General features: G+C 36.1%; 1 protein-coding gene across 1 annotated transcript in view; it reads left to right on the forward strand.

The window, feature by feature from the left end:
- LAMA3 (laminin subunit alpha 3) overlaps window positions 1-14341 on the forward strand; it is a 309755-nt gene that overhangs the window by 206970 nt on the left and 88444 nt on the right. The window contains 3 exon segments of the mRNA XM_074276692.1: window positions 1055-1259; window positions 12691-12835; window positions 14175-14315. Of these exon segments, the coding sequence (XP_074132793.1) occupies window positions 1055-1259; window positions 12691-12835; window positions 14175-14315 (491 nt within the window).

A 14341-nucleotide genomic window follows, 5' to 3' on the forward strand; every position in this document is an offset into this window, starting at 1 on the left:
AACATGTAAATATGTTTTAAATGATTGTATTGTGTAATCTCATGAGATATGTTTGCTGGGTGGATATGGGGGGAAGTAAGAAAAGGAGGAAGAAAAAAATTGAAACTTAAAATCTTACAGAAATGAATGTTGAAAACTATGTAATTAGAAAAATACTATTGAGAAAAAAGAAACTAAGATCTAGAGATGAAGTGCTTTGTAAACAACAAAACTGGAATGAAATGAGGACACTGGCATCTCTTGGTCAGTTTTATCTCTGATCTCTGATCTAGCTCTAAGATGATGAGAAGTCAGGTAAAAAAAACTGGCTTCAAAGCCCAGATCTCTTTCCTGTTGTCCTAGAAATGAGTCAGCTATAATGATTCATGCTATCCAAAATTAAGACCACTACCTAGAGATCAGAGTTATTTGGTAGTATGAGGAGTGTTTAGAAGAAGCACAAGGCTCCTGAGTGGAAGTCATACTCCTGAATTGATAGCCTCACTACTACCATGTTACGTGCACATTGATGAATGAATGAAAGGGAAATCCTATTTTTTCTTAGAATTCTGGTACAAAATGACATCCGTCTGTGATGAAAAATAACTGTAGTCTAGGTCATCTAGTCCAACTCTCATTTTACAGATGAGGAAACTGGCTTATAAAATGAGTTGTCACTTAAGTCATATAAGTGATAGAATTCAGAACCAAGACTTTTATTTCTAAAGCCTTACTTTTTCTATTTTTAATTGTGGCTTGCTTCTGGAATTACTGATTACCATGAGTCTCAACTGTTAATGAGAAAGGCAGCTTTTTGTCTGACATGGACTGTTACAAAAGAATTGAAAATAAGGCGATCAGTGAGGCTGCTGAGAAACATAGTTTCTGGGGAACAGAGACCTCTTTGAGAACATCCACAGAAAGTGATTCCTTGAGCATAAAGCAAAGTCTTTTGTCCATTAGGTCTTTTTGAAACATTTATTTTAGTTACACAGACCTGGGAGAGAGTGACATAAATAGGACACAATAAAATAAGATTGTCCCACTGAAATAAATGTATTTGTCTCCTGACTAGTGTGCCACTGTGGTCAGCGCCTTTGTGATGAGATGACTGGAAAGTGCATTTGCCCCCCTCGCACAGTCAAGCCTCAATGTGAAGTATGTGAGAAGCAGTCCTTCAGTTACCACCCATTGGTTGGGTGCAAAGGCTGCAATTGCTCCAGGATAGGGGCTATAAGTGCCACAGCTCCAGAATGTGACAGAAACAGTGGACAGTGCAAGTAAGTTACCCTAAGTGACACATAACAAAAAAGATGAAGTTTCCCTCCAGATGTTTGTCTTTAATATTGAACATTTCTTACGTAGCAGTGGAATGTTGGGCACCATATTTACTTTATAGATTCAGTTTGATAATTATTACAGCAAAAACTCAGCTTTCTCTTCATTCTTGGCTCAAACCTAGGATCATAGAATGTACCCAGTGGTATGCTAAGCATAGTGCCTAGCACAGAGTAGGCATTTAATAAGTGTTTATTGATTGATTAATTGATCAATTCTGTGCCTCTGTGATAAATATTTGTTTTACTTTCCACAGAGAATATGTTTTCTTGAATAATTTGTCAGAAGTATGACTTGATAGTGACTCCAAATATCCCAAAAATATTCTGAAAAATTAAAAAAAAGTGTACTTTCAGGTAGCTTGTGGTTTTAAAGTAAGTTAAGATGGATGAACAAGAAATTAAAACCATATTGTTCTAACAATATTCTGACATTCTTTATGGAAAGAGAAGAAAAGAAATGACTTTGTTTTTAAGATTCAGGGTATACTTCAATCTCATTAATCAAATCAAACTTTTGTTGTTGTTGAGGTTTTTTCAGTTGTGTACAATTCTCTATGACCCCATTTGGGATTTTTTCAGTAAAGGTATTGGAGTAATCTCCATTTCCTTCTTCAGCTCATTTTACAGATGAGAAAATGGAGGCAAATAGGGTTAAGTGATTTGTCCAGGATCACATAGCTACTCTAGGGACAGATTTGAACTCTTGAAGAGGAGTCTTTCTGACTCCAGGTCCAGCACTCTATCCACTGTATTCCCCGCTACCCAAACCAAACTTTCTTTGTTCTTATTCCCAGACTATAAGAAGCCTTCCTGAATTATAGTTATTCTGCTGCATCTCTGCCACTAGTAGCATTTCTGCTGTCCCACTGCAACTTTCCTTTGGCAGTTATCAAAAGGCAGATGATCCTTTTATCTATCTTTTGTTGATTCCCTAGAGTCCCCTCCAAGTAACTATTCCAGACTCACTCTTCTTTCTTAGACCTCCAAATAGATAACAATACTTATTTAGAAATCATCCATTATATATGTTATTATTGTTTTGCATATATATATTCATAAATATTTTAAGCTTTATGAGGCACATATGTATGTTGTCTCTTGATCTTTACAGTAATAGTGTAGGATAGATATTATGAGTATTGTTATTCCTATTTTTATAGAAGAAATGCTAAGAGAGGCTTAGAGGTTAGCTAAGAGGGCGCCAACAGGGTCAGATCACTTAGCTGGGAAATAGCAAATCTGACTTTAATTAAATCTATCCCATTTCCACTAGGCCATATTACCTTTTGTCCTAGATTATTATATCTCCTATTTAACAAGGAAGGAAGATTTCCTTATTTGCTTTTCTCTTTACTTAAGCATATTTCTTTGCATCTATCCTCCACTTTTTCCATGCTCAGAGGAAAAATTGTAGATATTTTATTGTCTCTAAGGGTAACGTTTCTACCTCTGATCTTCACCACTCCATTATTTTCTACCTTCATTTTGTTCCATCACTTACCTCCTGTCTGTGGTATGTTCAAGCCATTCTTCTAATGGTAGCTTTTCTTCTTCCTTCAAATATGATAGAAGTTGGATCAGATGAATTAAAAAACCCTTTTAATTATGAGATTCCATGGTTCTTTGATTCAGTTGCTTGAAGCTCTCCATATTTATAAAAAAATCTCTTGAGAGGGAAGTAGCAAAAAATTGTAGAAGAAATCCCTAAAATTAGTTGTGCAGACTTTTTGCACTTCTGTGTGTAAAGTGCTATGATTAATTGATCAGGATGCATGTCTGAAACAAAGGTCTAGAGTGGGTCCCAAAAATGATCAAAAGAGTAGTACAGTACATGGTAGACTAGCTTTATATTGAGGGGAAGGGGAAATACCACAAAAGAGAAGACCACAGAAATCAGGAATTTCAAAATTCTTTTATTCCCCTTGACAGCATGAATACTGTTATTGTTACTGTTGTAATAATATGTTTTAAGAGATATTTCAAGAATTGTTTTAACAGGAGACATTAGCACAACTAAAAGAGACATTTAGCTCAGTCTGTTTTAAGAAAACCTTCAACAGTAACTTCAATCCCCTACTGAACCTTTGGTAAAGATTGATTCAAAACTGTCATGTTTCCTGTGAAAATAAAGCTCTGTGGTGATCTGGCTTACAAAGAAACAGAGATCTGACCTGAAGGTTGGAAGACTGTGATAATAAATGAAAAGACAGTTGCCTTTCCCTTTTTGGAAAAACAAACAGAGGGAATAGGATTTTTCATTTGACACTGGTTAGTTAGAACTGGAAAAAGAAAGCCCAGCAATAGCAAAAATTCAAAGTGAAGATTGAGTTATTAAAGCTCTCTGCATACCAAAGGGACATTACTGCAAGATCTTTTGATCACAGGTGATGAAAGACAAGATACCAAAAAGGAAGAAGGGCTCCTGGGAGCTTTGAAATGCCAACATAAGCATGTCATGACATTTCAAGGTGTAGTATAGAAGAGGAGAAGAGAGAGAGAGGGATGGAGGGAGGAAGGGAGGGAGAGACAAAGATGAAAAATAATGTTGTATTTCACATGATGTTCTCTGCATATAAGTTAAATAAGGTAATAATAAATAGCCTTGTCTTACTCCTTTTCCACTCTTAAACCACTCAACTGTTCCATATTTAGTTCTAACTATTGCTTCTTGGTCCAAATATGTGTTTCTCAGGAGACATCTCTTTGAGGACTTTTGTTGTCAAAGGCTTTAGTGTAGTCAATGAAGCAGAAGTAGATGCTTCTCTGGAGGTCTCTTGCCTTCTCCATAATCCATCAAATGTTGGCAGTTTGGTTTCTTGTTCCGCCTCTTTGAAAACCAATTTACTTTCCTAGTTAATTTTTGGTTTGCATATTACTGAAGTCTACTTTGCAGAATAGCATTGCTGGCATGTGAAATGATATGAATAATTTTAGGCATCATTCTTCTTTAGAATCAGGACATAAATCGATCTTTTCCAATCCAATGACCATTATTGAGTTTTCCAAATTTGCTGGCATATCGAGTGCAAAATTTTAACAACATCATCTTTTAGGGTTTTAAGTAGCTCTATTGGAATTCCATCATCTTCACTAGCTTTATTGGTAGCAATACTTCCTAAGACTTACTTGATTTCATTCCCCAAATTGTTTGACTCTAGATCAGTAACCACACTATTATGGTTTCAATGATGATAAGGTCTTTCTTGCATGATTCTTCTGTATATTCTTGTCACCTTTTCTTAATCTCTTCTATGTCTGCTAAATCCCTCACATTTTTGCTTTTTTGTCATGCTCATTTTTTGCAAGGAATATTCTTTTAATATCTCTAATTTTGTTGAAGAGATTTCTTGTCTTTCTCATTCTATTGTTTTCTTTCTTTTGTATTATTCATTTAAGAAAACCTTATCCCTCATTATTCTTTAGAATTTTCCATTCAATTGGGTATACCTATCCTTTTCCTCTTTCCCTTTGTCTTTTCTCTTTTCTTCAACTATTTGTCAATCCTCATCAAACAGTCATTTTTCTTTCTTACTTTTTTAAAACAGAAGTTAGCATAGCTAGGTAGAAAATAGGAATAATGATGAGAGATTTGTCACTAATCTGATTATCTTGTTTAGAGGAAGCTTGAAATAATGTGTATATCATTTGGACACTCTGATCAGTGTTTACTGAACTTCAAATCAGGATTACAAATCTGAGTTTGTAATCTTGCCTTAAAATCAACTATGTGACTCTGGAAAAGATGCTCTCTCAATCTCAGTTTCTTTATCTGAAAAGGGGGTAACAACAGCACCACTATCATAGAAATTGTGGGAATGAAATAAGATAATATTTATAAAGGGCTTTGCAAACCTTCAAGTGCTATGTGAGCGTTAGCTATTACTAGATTCTTTTTACTTTTGATTCTCAAACATAACTAAAGTACTATGAGCAGTGAATTTAACTCAAAGATACCATAGTTCTCTTGCATTTCAAACTTTTTCACATGTATTTCTATGATCTTGGTTTTGGGGGTATTTTTTTAGGACTATGAAAGTTTTCATTCCAATTTAGATAGCAGACAGGAAATTTTTATTAAACCAGAAATAAGAATGGGGCATATGATTAATCAGAAATTACTTGGTAATTTAGGAAATAAGAATTCAGAAAGAAACTAAGAGGCTGGAGGATTATTAGTATATTAGGAAAAAATAGTCACCAATAATGTCTTAGTAGTATCTAAGGGAACAGTCAGAATCCAGAGTAGGAGGCCAAGTGAAGTTCAACAAACATTGATTATACATATCCAAGAAAGGATCTGAGCTCAAGAAAAACATTTCTCACAATTTGTCTTTAACTTTCTAGTTGTAGGGATAATCCATTCTCCAGACTTGTTGTTCTAAATAAATTGGAGCTATAGACTGCTTAACTGTGTTGTTAATGGACAGTTTTGTTTGTTCAATTGTTTTCACTTTTGTCCAATTCTTCATATCCCCATTTAGGGTTTTTTGTTTTTGTTTTTGTTTTTGCAGAGATATTAGAGTTTATCATTTCTTTCTACAGCTCATTTTACTTATGAGGAAACTGAGGCAAACAGAGTTAAGTGACATGTCCAGGATCACACAGCTAGTAAATGTCTAAGGACAAATTTGAACTCAGAAAGAGGAGAATTTGTGGCTCCAGCCTGGCTCTCAACCCACTGTGCCCACTAAATGCCCACATACGGGCAGCTGCTTTGCCACAATGGCAGCAGACACCTACACACAGAACTCTGGAACACTTGTGATTTATACCCATGAAATGTGTCTCTGACTTCACTATGTTTCTTGAATCTACCTTTTCCTCTCTGTTCTCACTGCTTCTACTTTAGTCTTAGGCTTTTATTGCTTTGTTACCACAGTCTCCTTACTAGTTTTTCAGCATTCATATCACAGTTCTGTGACCACTGGTTCAGGCACTATTCAGGCATGAATAGCATTTATTAAGCACTTACCCTATGTAAAGCACCATGCTAAGCACTGGGGATATAAATAGACAAATAAAATAATCCCCATTATCAAGGCATTCACATTGAGTTGCCACTCAAATAGAAAGGCCCTTAGGATACATTGTTAAGGCAATGTCACTGGTCAGAGAAGGAATAACTCAGAAATTCTCTGGAATAACAGCCATTGAAACTTCCTTTTCCCATATTAAGTATCTTGAACTGGATAACAGAAACACACACAAAAAATACCCACAACACCTTAGGGATACAGATGCCATGATTCCTCTGATGTTGTTTTCCTCCTTTCCCCGAAAAAGGCAATAAAGAAAACGCCCATAAGTATAAATGCAAGAATCAAGGCTTTTTCTTGCCACAAGAGCTCCCTATGACCTTTGGGTTATCATTACTTATACTGATGATAGTCAAATGATGAGGTCTAGATAAGGGATACCTAAATAACATTAGGCTTAATTGAGGCCTAGTGGCAAGTTTGGGGTACAGGGAATTAAATGGAGCTTCCCTGCAACCCCTTTGGATTCGGCGCAAGGATACAAAGTTAAATGAGTTCTTTATGGTGGCACAAGAGTCCCCTGTAAAGTCCCCTGTACAGGGCCAAAAACCTATATTGATAAAAAGAGGTTTATTGTAGGGTTTGGAAGCAAGGTTAAAGTCTAGTTAGTAAAAGGTATTAGATCGAGGAAGAAATACACCAAAAGTGGCGGGATAGAGAGTCTGTGATGCAAAGCATGGTTCTTACATGTTTCAACCCTCTGCCAAGAGATGATTCCAGTTTGTCTCTTTTATTTGCTTGAAGGGGCCTATGGATGGAGTCCCAGATTGATTGGGGGGGGGCAGAACGCACCAGGTGGGTGTTGGGAAACCTGAGTAGATCATTAGAATGGGGGCTGGGTACAGCCCAAGTTAGCTCAGATAGGGATCTCTCCCCTTGGAATACAAAAGGGTAGTTTTGACCAGATCTTGTAAATCAAAGGTCAGTCAGTCCCAAAGGGGGGTTGGAGATCAGAAAGGAATCTTAAAGGGGGCTACCACCCACATCAATACTACCCCTTGTTTTTTCTTTGAAAGAAGTATCAAGCAATCAACATGACCCTTAACAGCTCATTGAAATGCCCTGTCTACTGCCTAGAGATAATACCCTAACATTTCACTTACTTAGGGAACTTCCAAGTAAGTTAAACTTTCTCTACCAGTGTTAAGTTGTTACCTTCTCAGTAATTCAAAGTCTTAGAGAATTCACTAGGGTTAAGGTGACAATTCACTGGCAAATCTGAGTGTAGAAGAATCAAATTAAAGTGTAATTGGGAAATGTTTAACAAAATACATAAACACACAATACAACAGAAATAATATTAATTTGAGATTTCCAAAGTCAATGTGTGACCCGCAGGTATATACTTCTATTTGATTTTGGCACTATTAACCTAGACCACTGAGATATTAAAAGGCCAAACAGGTTAGTTATAGTCACACTGCCTTGGTCAGTCAGTCAATGAATATTTATTAAACAACATCTATAAGTCAGGCACTGTGCTAAGTGCTAAGTAGAGATACAAAGAAGGACCAAAACAAAACAAAACAAAACAAAAAACAAAAAACAAACAAAAAACAGTTCCTTCTCTCAAGGAGTTTACTGATTTCTGAATTAAGTTTGGGGTCTTTTTTCTTTGTTTCTTATAGTGCTTATTTAGTGCAAAAAAGGATATAGACAAGATATATCTGTACAAACAAGATATAGACAGGATAAATTGGAGGTAATCAATAGAATGGCTGCTGTTCTCCACAACCCTTTCTGATATGGTCATCACACTGACTGAATCACTTGCTTGAAGCTCCTCTAGCCAGCCCAGCCTAAGCATCCCAGCTGATGCAATTTTCACTTCAGAAAGCTGTACATGGTGACAGAATTAAGAGGGCTTAAACAAACTTTATCACAGAAGGTAGGATTTTAGCTGAGACCTGAAGGAAGCCCGGGGGTAAAGATGAGGAGGGAGAGAGTTTTAGGGATGCAGCACAGAGAGTGAAAATGCCCAGTCAGGAGTTGGAGTGCCTGGGGGGAGGGGGAAGTCAATGATGCTGGATTGTAGAGTACATGGGGGAGGGACAGGAGAGAAGTAAGAGATTGGAAAAGTAAGAAGGGACCACATTATGGAAGGCTTTAAAAATCCAAATGGAAGATTTTATATTTGATCCCCAAGGCAATAGGGAACTATTGGAATTAATCCCAGGACAAACTAATTATCTTCCTATTTAACTATGCTCCTCTCTCTGACTTTGTAGTGCAATTCAAATCCAGCCTCAGGCACTTACTAGCTGTGTGACCCTAGGCAAGTCTCTTAACCTGTTTGCTTCAGTTTCTTCATCAATAAAATGAGCTGGAGAAGGAAAAGGCAAACTATGCCAGTATCTTTGCCCCCCAAAAAGGCCAAATGGGGTCACATAGAGTCAGACTTGACTGAACTGACCAAACAATTGGCTTTACTGTTTTGGTCCATGAGGACACCATTAATTCTGTTTTCCTCTTTGACAGTTTGAAGTAAGCATTCCTCTTTCTCATCTTCCATAATTAATAAATCACCAAGCCCTGTCAGCTCCTTCTTTGCAATACCTCTTGTATCTGTCCTCACTTCTTTGTTCCCATGTCTCTTATGTAGCATAAACCCCTCTTACTGCATGCTTGGACAATAGCCCCCCCTAACAGATCTTTCTGCCTTCTTCTCTCTCCAGTCCTGTTATCTCCATCAGAATAACATTGTTTATGTTACTGCTCTGCTTAAAAATTTTCAGTCTCCCAAATGCCTAAGGAGAAGATTCCAGAGTCCCTCAACTAGTATTCAAGAATTTCTACAAACATCTTGTCCATCCAGTTTCTTCTCATCTTAGTCTCCTGTTGTGCTCCACATAATCTGGAATATTCCTTGGCTTCCACACACTTATATAATCTCACATACTCAGTTATATACAGTATTAACTTATCATGCATATGTCCTGACTCCCAACTACTGAGGTTGGGATTATATTTAATTGGTTGTATTGCATCTCTCTTCTCCCACTTTTCCTTCCCACCAACCCACAGCAATGTCTAAGATAGTATAATGCACACATCAATCTCTCATTGAATATATAGGAATGGATGGGAGTTTTTGGTTACTGAATTAAGTTTGGGGTCTTTTTTCTTTGTTTCTTAGAGTGTTTATTTAGTTAAAAAGGGCCTGCTCATCTTGGCCAGAATTTCTAATGTATGCTCAAACACGCATTCACATACATCTTTTATGCTGGTTGTTATATAATTGTTGGCGTTGTGCCCATCGCTTTAAAAATGACTTTTGCTTGAACTGCAAGCCCAGTGCAGTTATCCTGGAGCTATGTTCTATGGGATGGGCATCTGCTGAATCTGCCTGCCTGTAGGAAACTCAGAATTGTCAATCAGGGTAGCTCCCTTAGAAGCAGAAATTTCACCTGGAGGAATGTCTCAAGGTCAGGTTTATTTTAGGGCACCAAGGACTTGAGGGTCTTGAAACAAAAGCAGACCTACGGGTTTAATGCAGGGAGGGAACTTAAAGGCCATCCTGTCCAACTTTTTTTCAGCTGAGTTCCATTTCAGGCAGAGCCTGGATTTAAACCAGTAACTAAATTCAAGGTGCTTTCTGTTAGATATAAATTGATAGAAACTACTACCTCGTTTTATAGATTGAGAAACTGGAGTCTCAGAGAATTAGAATGAATTGCCCAAAATCACATAGCACTGGGGAGATTTGAATCTAGATCTTTTGACATCAAGTATAATGTCATAAAATAACATTTTAAATACTAAAATTCTTTTGTCACACATATTAATCCTTTTCTTTTTGTTATATATCCATAGTGATTTCATTTTTTTGACATTTCATTTATTGGCTTTTCATCTTCCTATTTTCTACCTGCTTCCAGCCCTTCACAGTTCACCTGCTTATCCCATTTTTATCCCTGACCCATCTGCATCATCTTCATCATCAGGCTCCCTTGTACCTAGCACATAAAATATCATCTCTTCCCAGAACAGAGAAATAATTTGAAGTATGAGCAATAAATTCACAGTATTTAAGTTTGAATTCTGGCTCTTCTGCTTACCACCTATAGGCAAAGCTTGTAACTTTTTTGTGTCCTAAATTGCTCATCTATAAACTGAATATTTCCCAACCCTGGATTTTATAATCAACAACTTGTCTAGCTCAAATATCTTCATTTCTTATTCCCATCCTATAAAACAATTATTTTTAGTTTTTTCAATAATATTAAAACGGTTGCTTTTTTGCCACCTTTCCTTAGTCTATGATACAAATCCTTCAGTCCCAGCTAATTTCATTGGTGATGTCTTCCTGCTGGCAGCTACCTATGGTGATTTCTCCTTCTCTTGAACTCCTATGGCTTTTACCATCTGGGCCACTCAACACTCAGCATGTACAGTGGTCCCTCCATTAAAGAATCTCCAGGGACTAGCTTCTTTAGGCAAAGCAGCTGTGATAAAAAAAATTAAACATAAACATCTTTGTACATTTTGTGAAAAGCTACTTCCTCAATATATAAAAAGATTTTAAAAGCTCATTGCACAACTTCTATTTCTCTTTACCCAAATAAAGTTAGACAGTCAACCTTAGGCAAAGCTATGGGGTTCTTGAGGTTCATCTTTTTTTCCCATCTTCCTTTCTCTGAGCTTTATGTCCAGAACATACTTGTTCTCTCTTAGTCCTGCTCAAAATTAGAAAGGATCCAATAGCCAATTAACTATACTACAAAATACTCCTAGCATTCAGAAAAGAAAATCGGAAAATATCCTAATGTCCCAAAAGGGAACAAATTTGGTTTTATTAATGTATATACTAATAGCTAGCATTTGTATGACACTTTAAGGTTTGCAATGGGGAGAAATGGATGATCATTGGCCACAGAAAAGTGTTGATTAGTTTGTGTGAGTGTTGGACCATGTGACCTCTAAATTCTCAACTGACTCTACAATTCTCTGATTCTGACTGTATCTCCTTGGTTATATTCTGATTGAAATTCATTTTTACTAAACTGTTACCTCAGCCATTTTATATGTAATCCTTGACTATGCAATGAAAAGCTTTCTCCTTGTTATAGAAATTTCAAATATCAGCAAAAAAGTAGAGAGTTATTTTGGCAGCAACTGGGGAGGGACAATCTTTTTCAAATTATATTTTATTTTTTCCCTGTTAAAATAATTTTAATTTTTTTTAAAGTTTTGAGTTCCAAATTCTATCCCTTTCTCTCTCTCTACCCTCCCTGCTTCCTGAAATGGTAAGCAATCTGATCATAGATGTACAATCATGTGAAACATTTCCATATCAGTTATTTTATACAGGAAAATTCAGATAGGAAGAGAAAAAGAAAGAAAGAGAAAGAAGGAAAGAAAGAAAGGAAGGGGGAAGAAAAGCAGAAAGAAAAAGATATTTTATCATAATGATATAGCACAGGATGTTCAGCCATTTCCAGTATTTAGACACCACAAAAAAAAAAAAAAACAAAACAAAACAAAACAAAAAAAAAACCCTGTACAAATAGATCCTTTTCCCTTAAAAAAAATCTCTTTGGGAGATGGACCTAGCAGTATTATACACAATTTTATATAGCCCCTTTAAGCATAGTTCTAAATTGTTCTCCAGAGTAGTTGGATCAGTTCACAACTCCACCAGCAGTACATTAATGTCTCTGTTTTCCTTTAATGTTGAAATAGCTCTTCTCCAGGGCATAAACTTTTTTATTGTTAATATTTTGATAAATTTATTTTCATATAATTAGTCTGCTTTGTAATCCTATATGTTTCTTTTTAAATTTTAAAACATTATCCTGAAAAGGGGGTCTATTAAGTATTACTGGATTGCCAAAAGGATCCCTCATACACAAAAAGTTAAAAACCCCAATCTAGCATTTGCTCAGTGACCCCTAGAAAATTTGATTTAACCTCCTTAAGGCAGGAGTTCTAGAAAGTCTGATAAAGCCTTGGGGACCCCCTTTTCATAAAATGGCTTTTTCCTACATTCAAAAATAGTTAGACTAGAGGGAAGAATCCATGAGGGAATTTTTTATGTTAGTCTATGAGTATAGGAAACAGCATAGAGGATGGCAAAATATAAATGGATCTCATCCACTTATCTTCATAAGGACTCAGCTATAAAAGAGGTATGAATCAAATGTATCTCAGAACCTGTTAGTTTCTCTCAGACTTGATGAGTCTGAAATTTTAACTATGTGGAGGCCTCCTGGGTGTAGCTAGCATCTATTTAGTTGCCTTGGGGCAGTACCTTGCCTGGCATTATATTACAGATGGATATGGGATAAATGCTCCACGGAAAATAATGAATAATTTCTCCCTTTGATTTTCTAAAGATGCAAACCCAGAATAACAGGACGTCAGTGTGATCGCTGCGCATCTGGGTTTTATCATTTCCCTGAATGTATGCCTTGCAATTGCAACCGAGATGGGACTGAGTCAGGAGTCTGTGATCCATGGACAGGTGCATGCCTTTGTAAGGTAAGACACATCAGACCAGTAATCAGGAGCTAACAAATAAATGGTCCATTTTTGTTTTGTCTTTATTTATTAATAAGAATAATTATAAATAGCATTTACATAATGCTTTAAAGTTTGCAAAGTGCTTTACAAATATTATCCTATTTTGTCCTCACAATCACTCTTGGCAGAAAAGTGTTATTTATTATCCTAGTTTTATAAAATAGAATAATAACAACACCTCTTCTTAGGATTGTTGAAAGGATCAGATAAGATATTTGTAAAGTATTTAGCCTAGCATATAATAGATGATACATCAATGCTTATTCTCTTTTCTAGGACAAGGTGAATGTAAGCTCTCAGAAGACTTTAGCCCAACATCTCATACATAGTAATTTAATAAATACTTCTTTTTAAAAATTATTTTTCAATGAACAAAATTTGGTTTTTCTCCTCTTCCAAACCAATACAAGAAAAATTTAAGAAAAGAATTAAAACCTGTGAAGATTTGAATGAACTGATGCAGAATGAAGTGAACAGAACAGGGAGAACAATTTATACAAAAGAGCAAATGTAAAAACAAAACAAAACAAAAAAAACTTGGAAAGACTTAAAAACTCCCGTCTACATAATGATCAGTCATGATTACATGATGCCATTGATAAAAAATTTGATCTACCTCCTAGCAGAAGAGTGATGACTTCTAGATCTTATGAATAGTGAATGGTTGTCTTCTCATTTTAATCTCTCCCATTTCCTATGTGTCCTTTCTTTACAAGACTTGAGCATATTTTGTGATGTCAGTGAAGAACCTTATTCTAGAGTCCTCCAAATAACTATTTGATAATGATGGCAACTATGGGAACAGATATTTGTTTAAACTAATATATGTTATCTCTCCATCTGACTATCCATGTATATTTAGATAGATAGATAAATATATTTGGTGGGACATGAGCTGCCCATATCTTTGGTACTTTTCATATGTGCTTAGGATAGAATTTTATCAACCCATGTCTTTTATTTATTTTTGAAAACATGGTCTTCTTATTTTAGCACTCACATTATACTGCTAAACATCAGTTTCAACCTGGACCAGTTTGCTCCTCCTTAGTCAAGCTGTAAATTCCCCCTCTCAGAGGTTCATTAGTGCTGTAATTGGTACAAACATCCCATCAGCTTAATACACTGAAGCTCAGACTTCCAAGCTCAAGTAATCTGTACCTGGCCATCCATTTCTTTTAATGTTTTGTAACCACCTATGTGCCAACACTTACTATTTTCACAGAATTTGAGAACAAAATGCTGCCAGGGGACTTACAAAAAACATACTGACCTCATTCCCTTTTTGCTTTAATAGGAAAATGTAGAAGGTGCAGAATGTAATGTTTGCCGGAAGGGGTCATTTTACTTGGACCCCACTAATCCAAAGGGATGTACCAGCTGCTTCTGTTTTGGAATTAATGATCACTGCCACAGTACAAATAAGCGGAGGGCTAAGGTATGCCAGACATTGCAGTCTTTCTG

Source organism: Sminthopsis crassicaudata, chromosome 1 (genome assembly GCF_048593235.1).
Source record: "Sminthopsis crassicaudata isolate SCR6 chromosome 1, ASM4859323v1, whole genome shotgun sequence".
Lineage (NCBI taxonomy): Eukaryota > Metazoa > Chordata > Mammalia > Dasyuromorphia > Dasyuridae > Sminthopsis > Sminthopsis crassicaudata.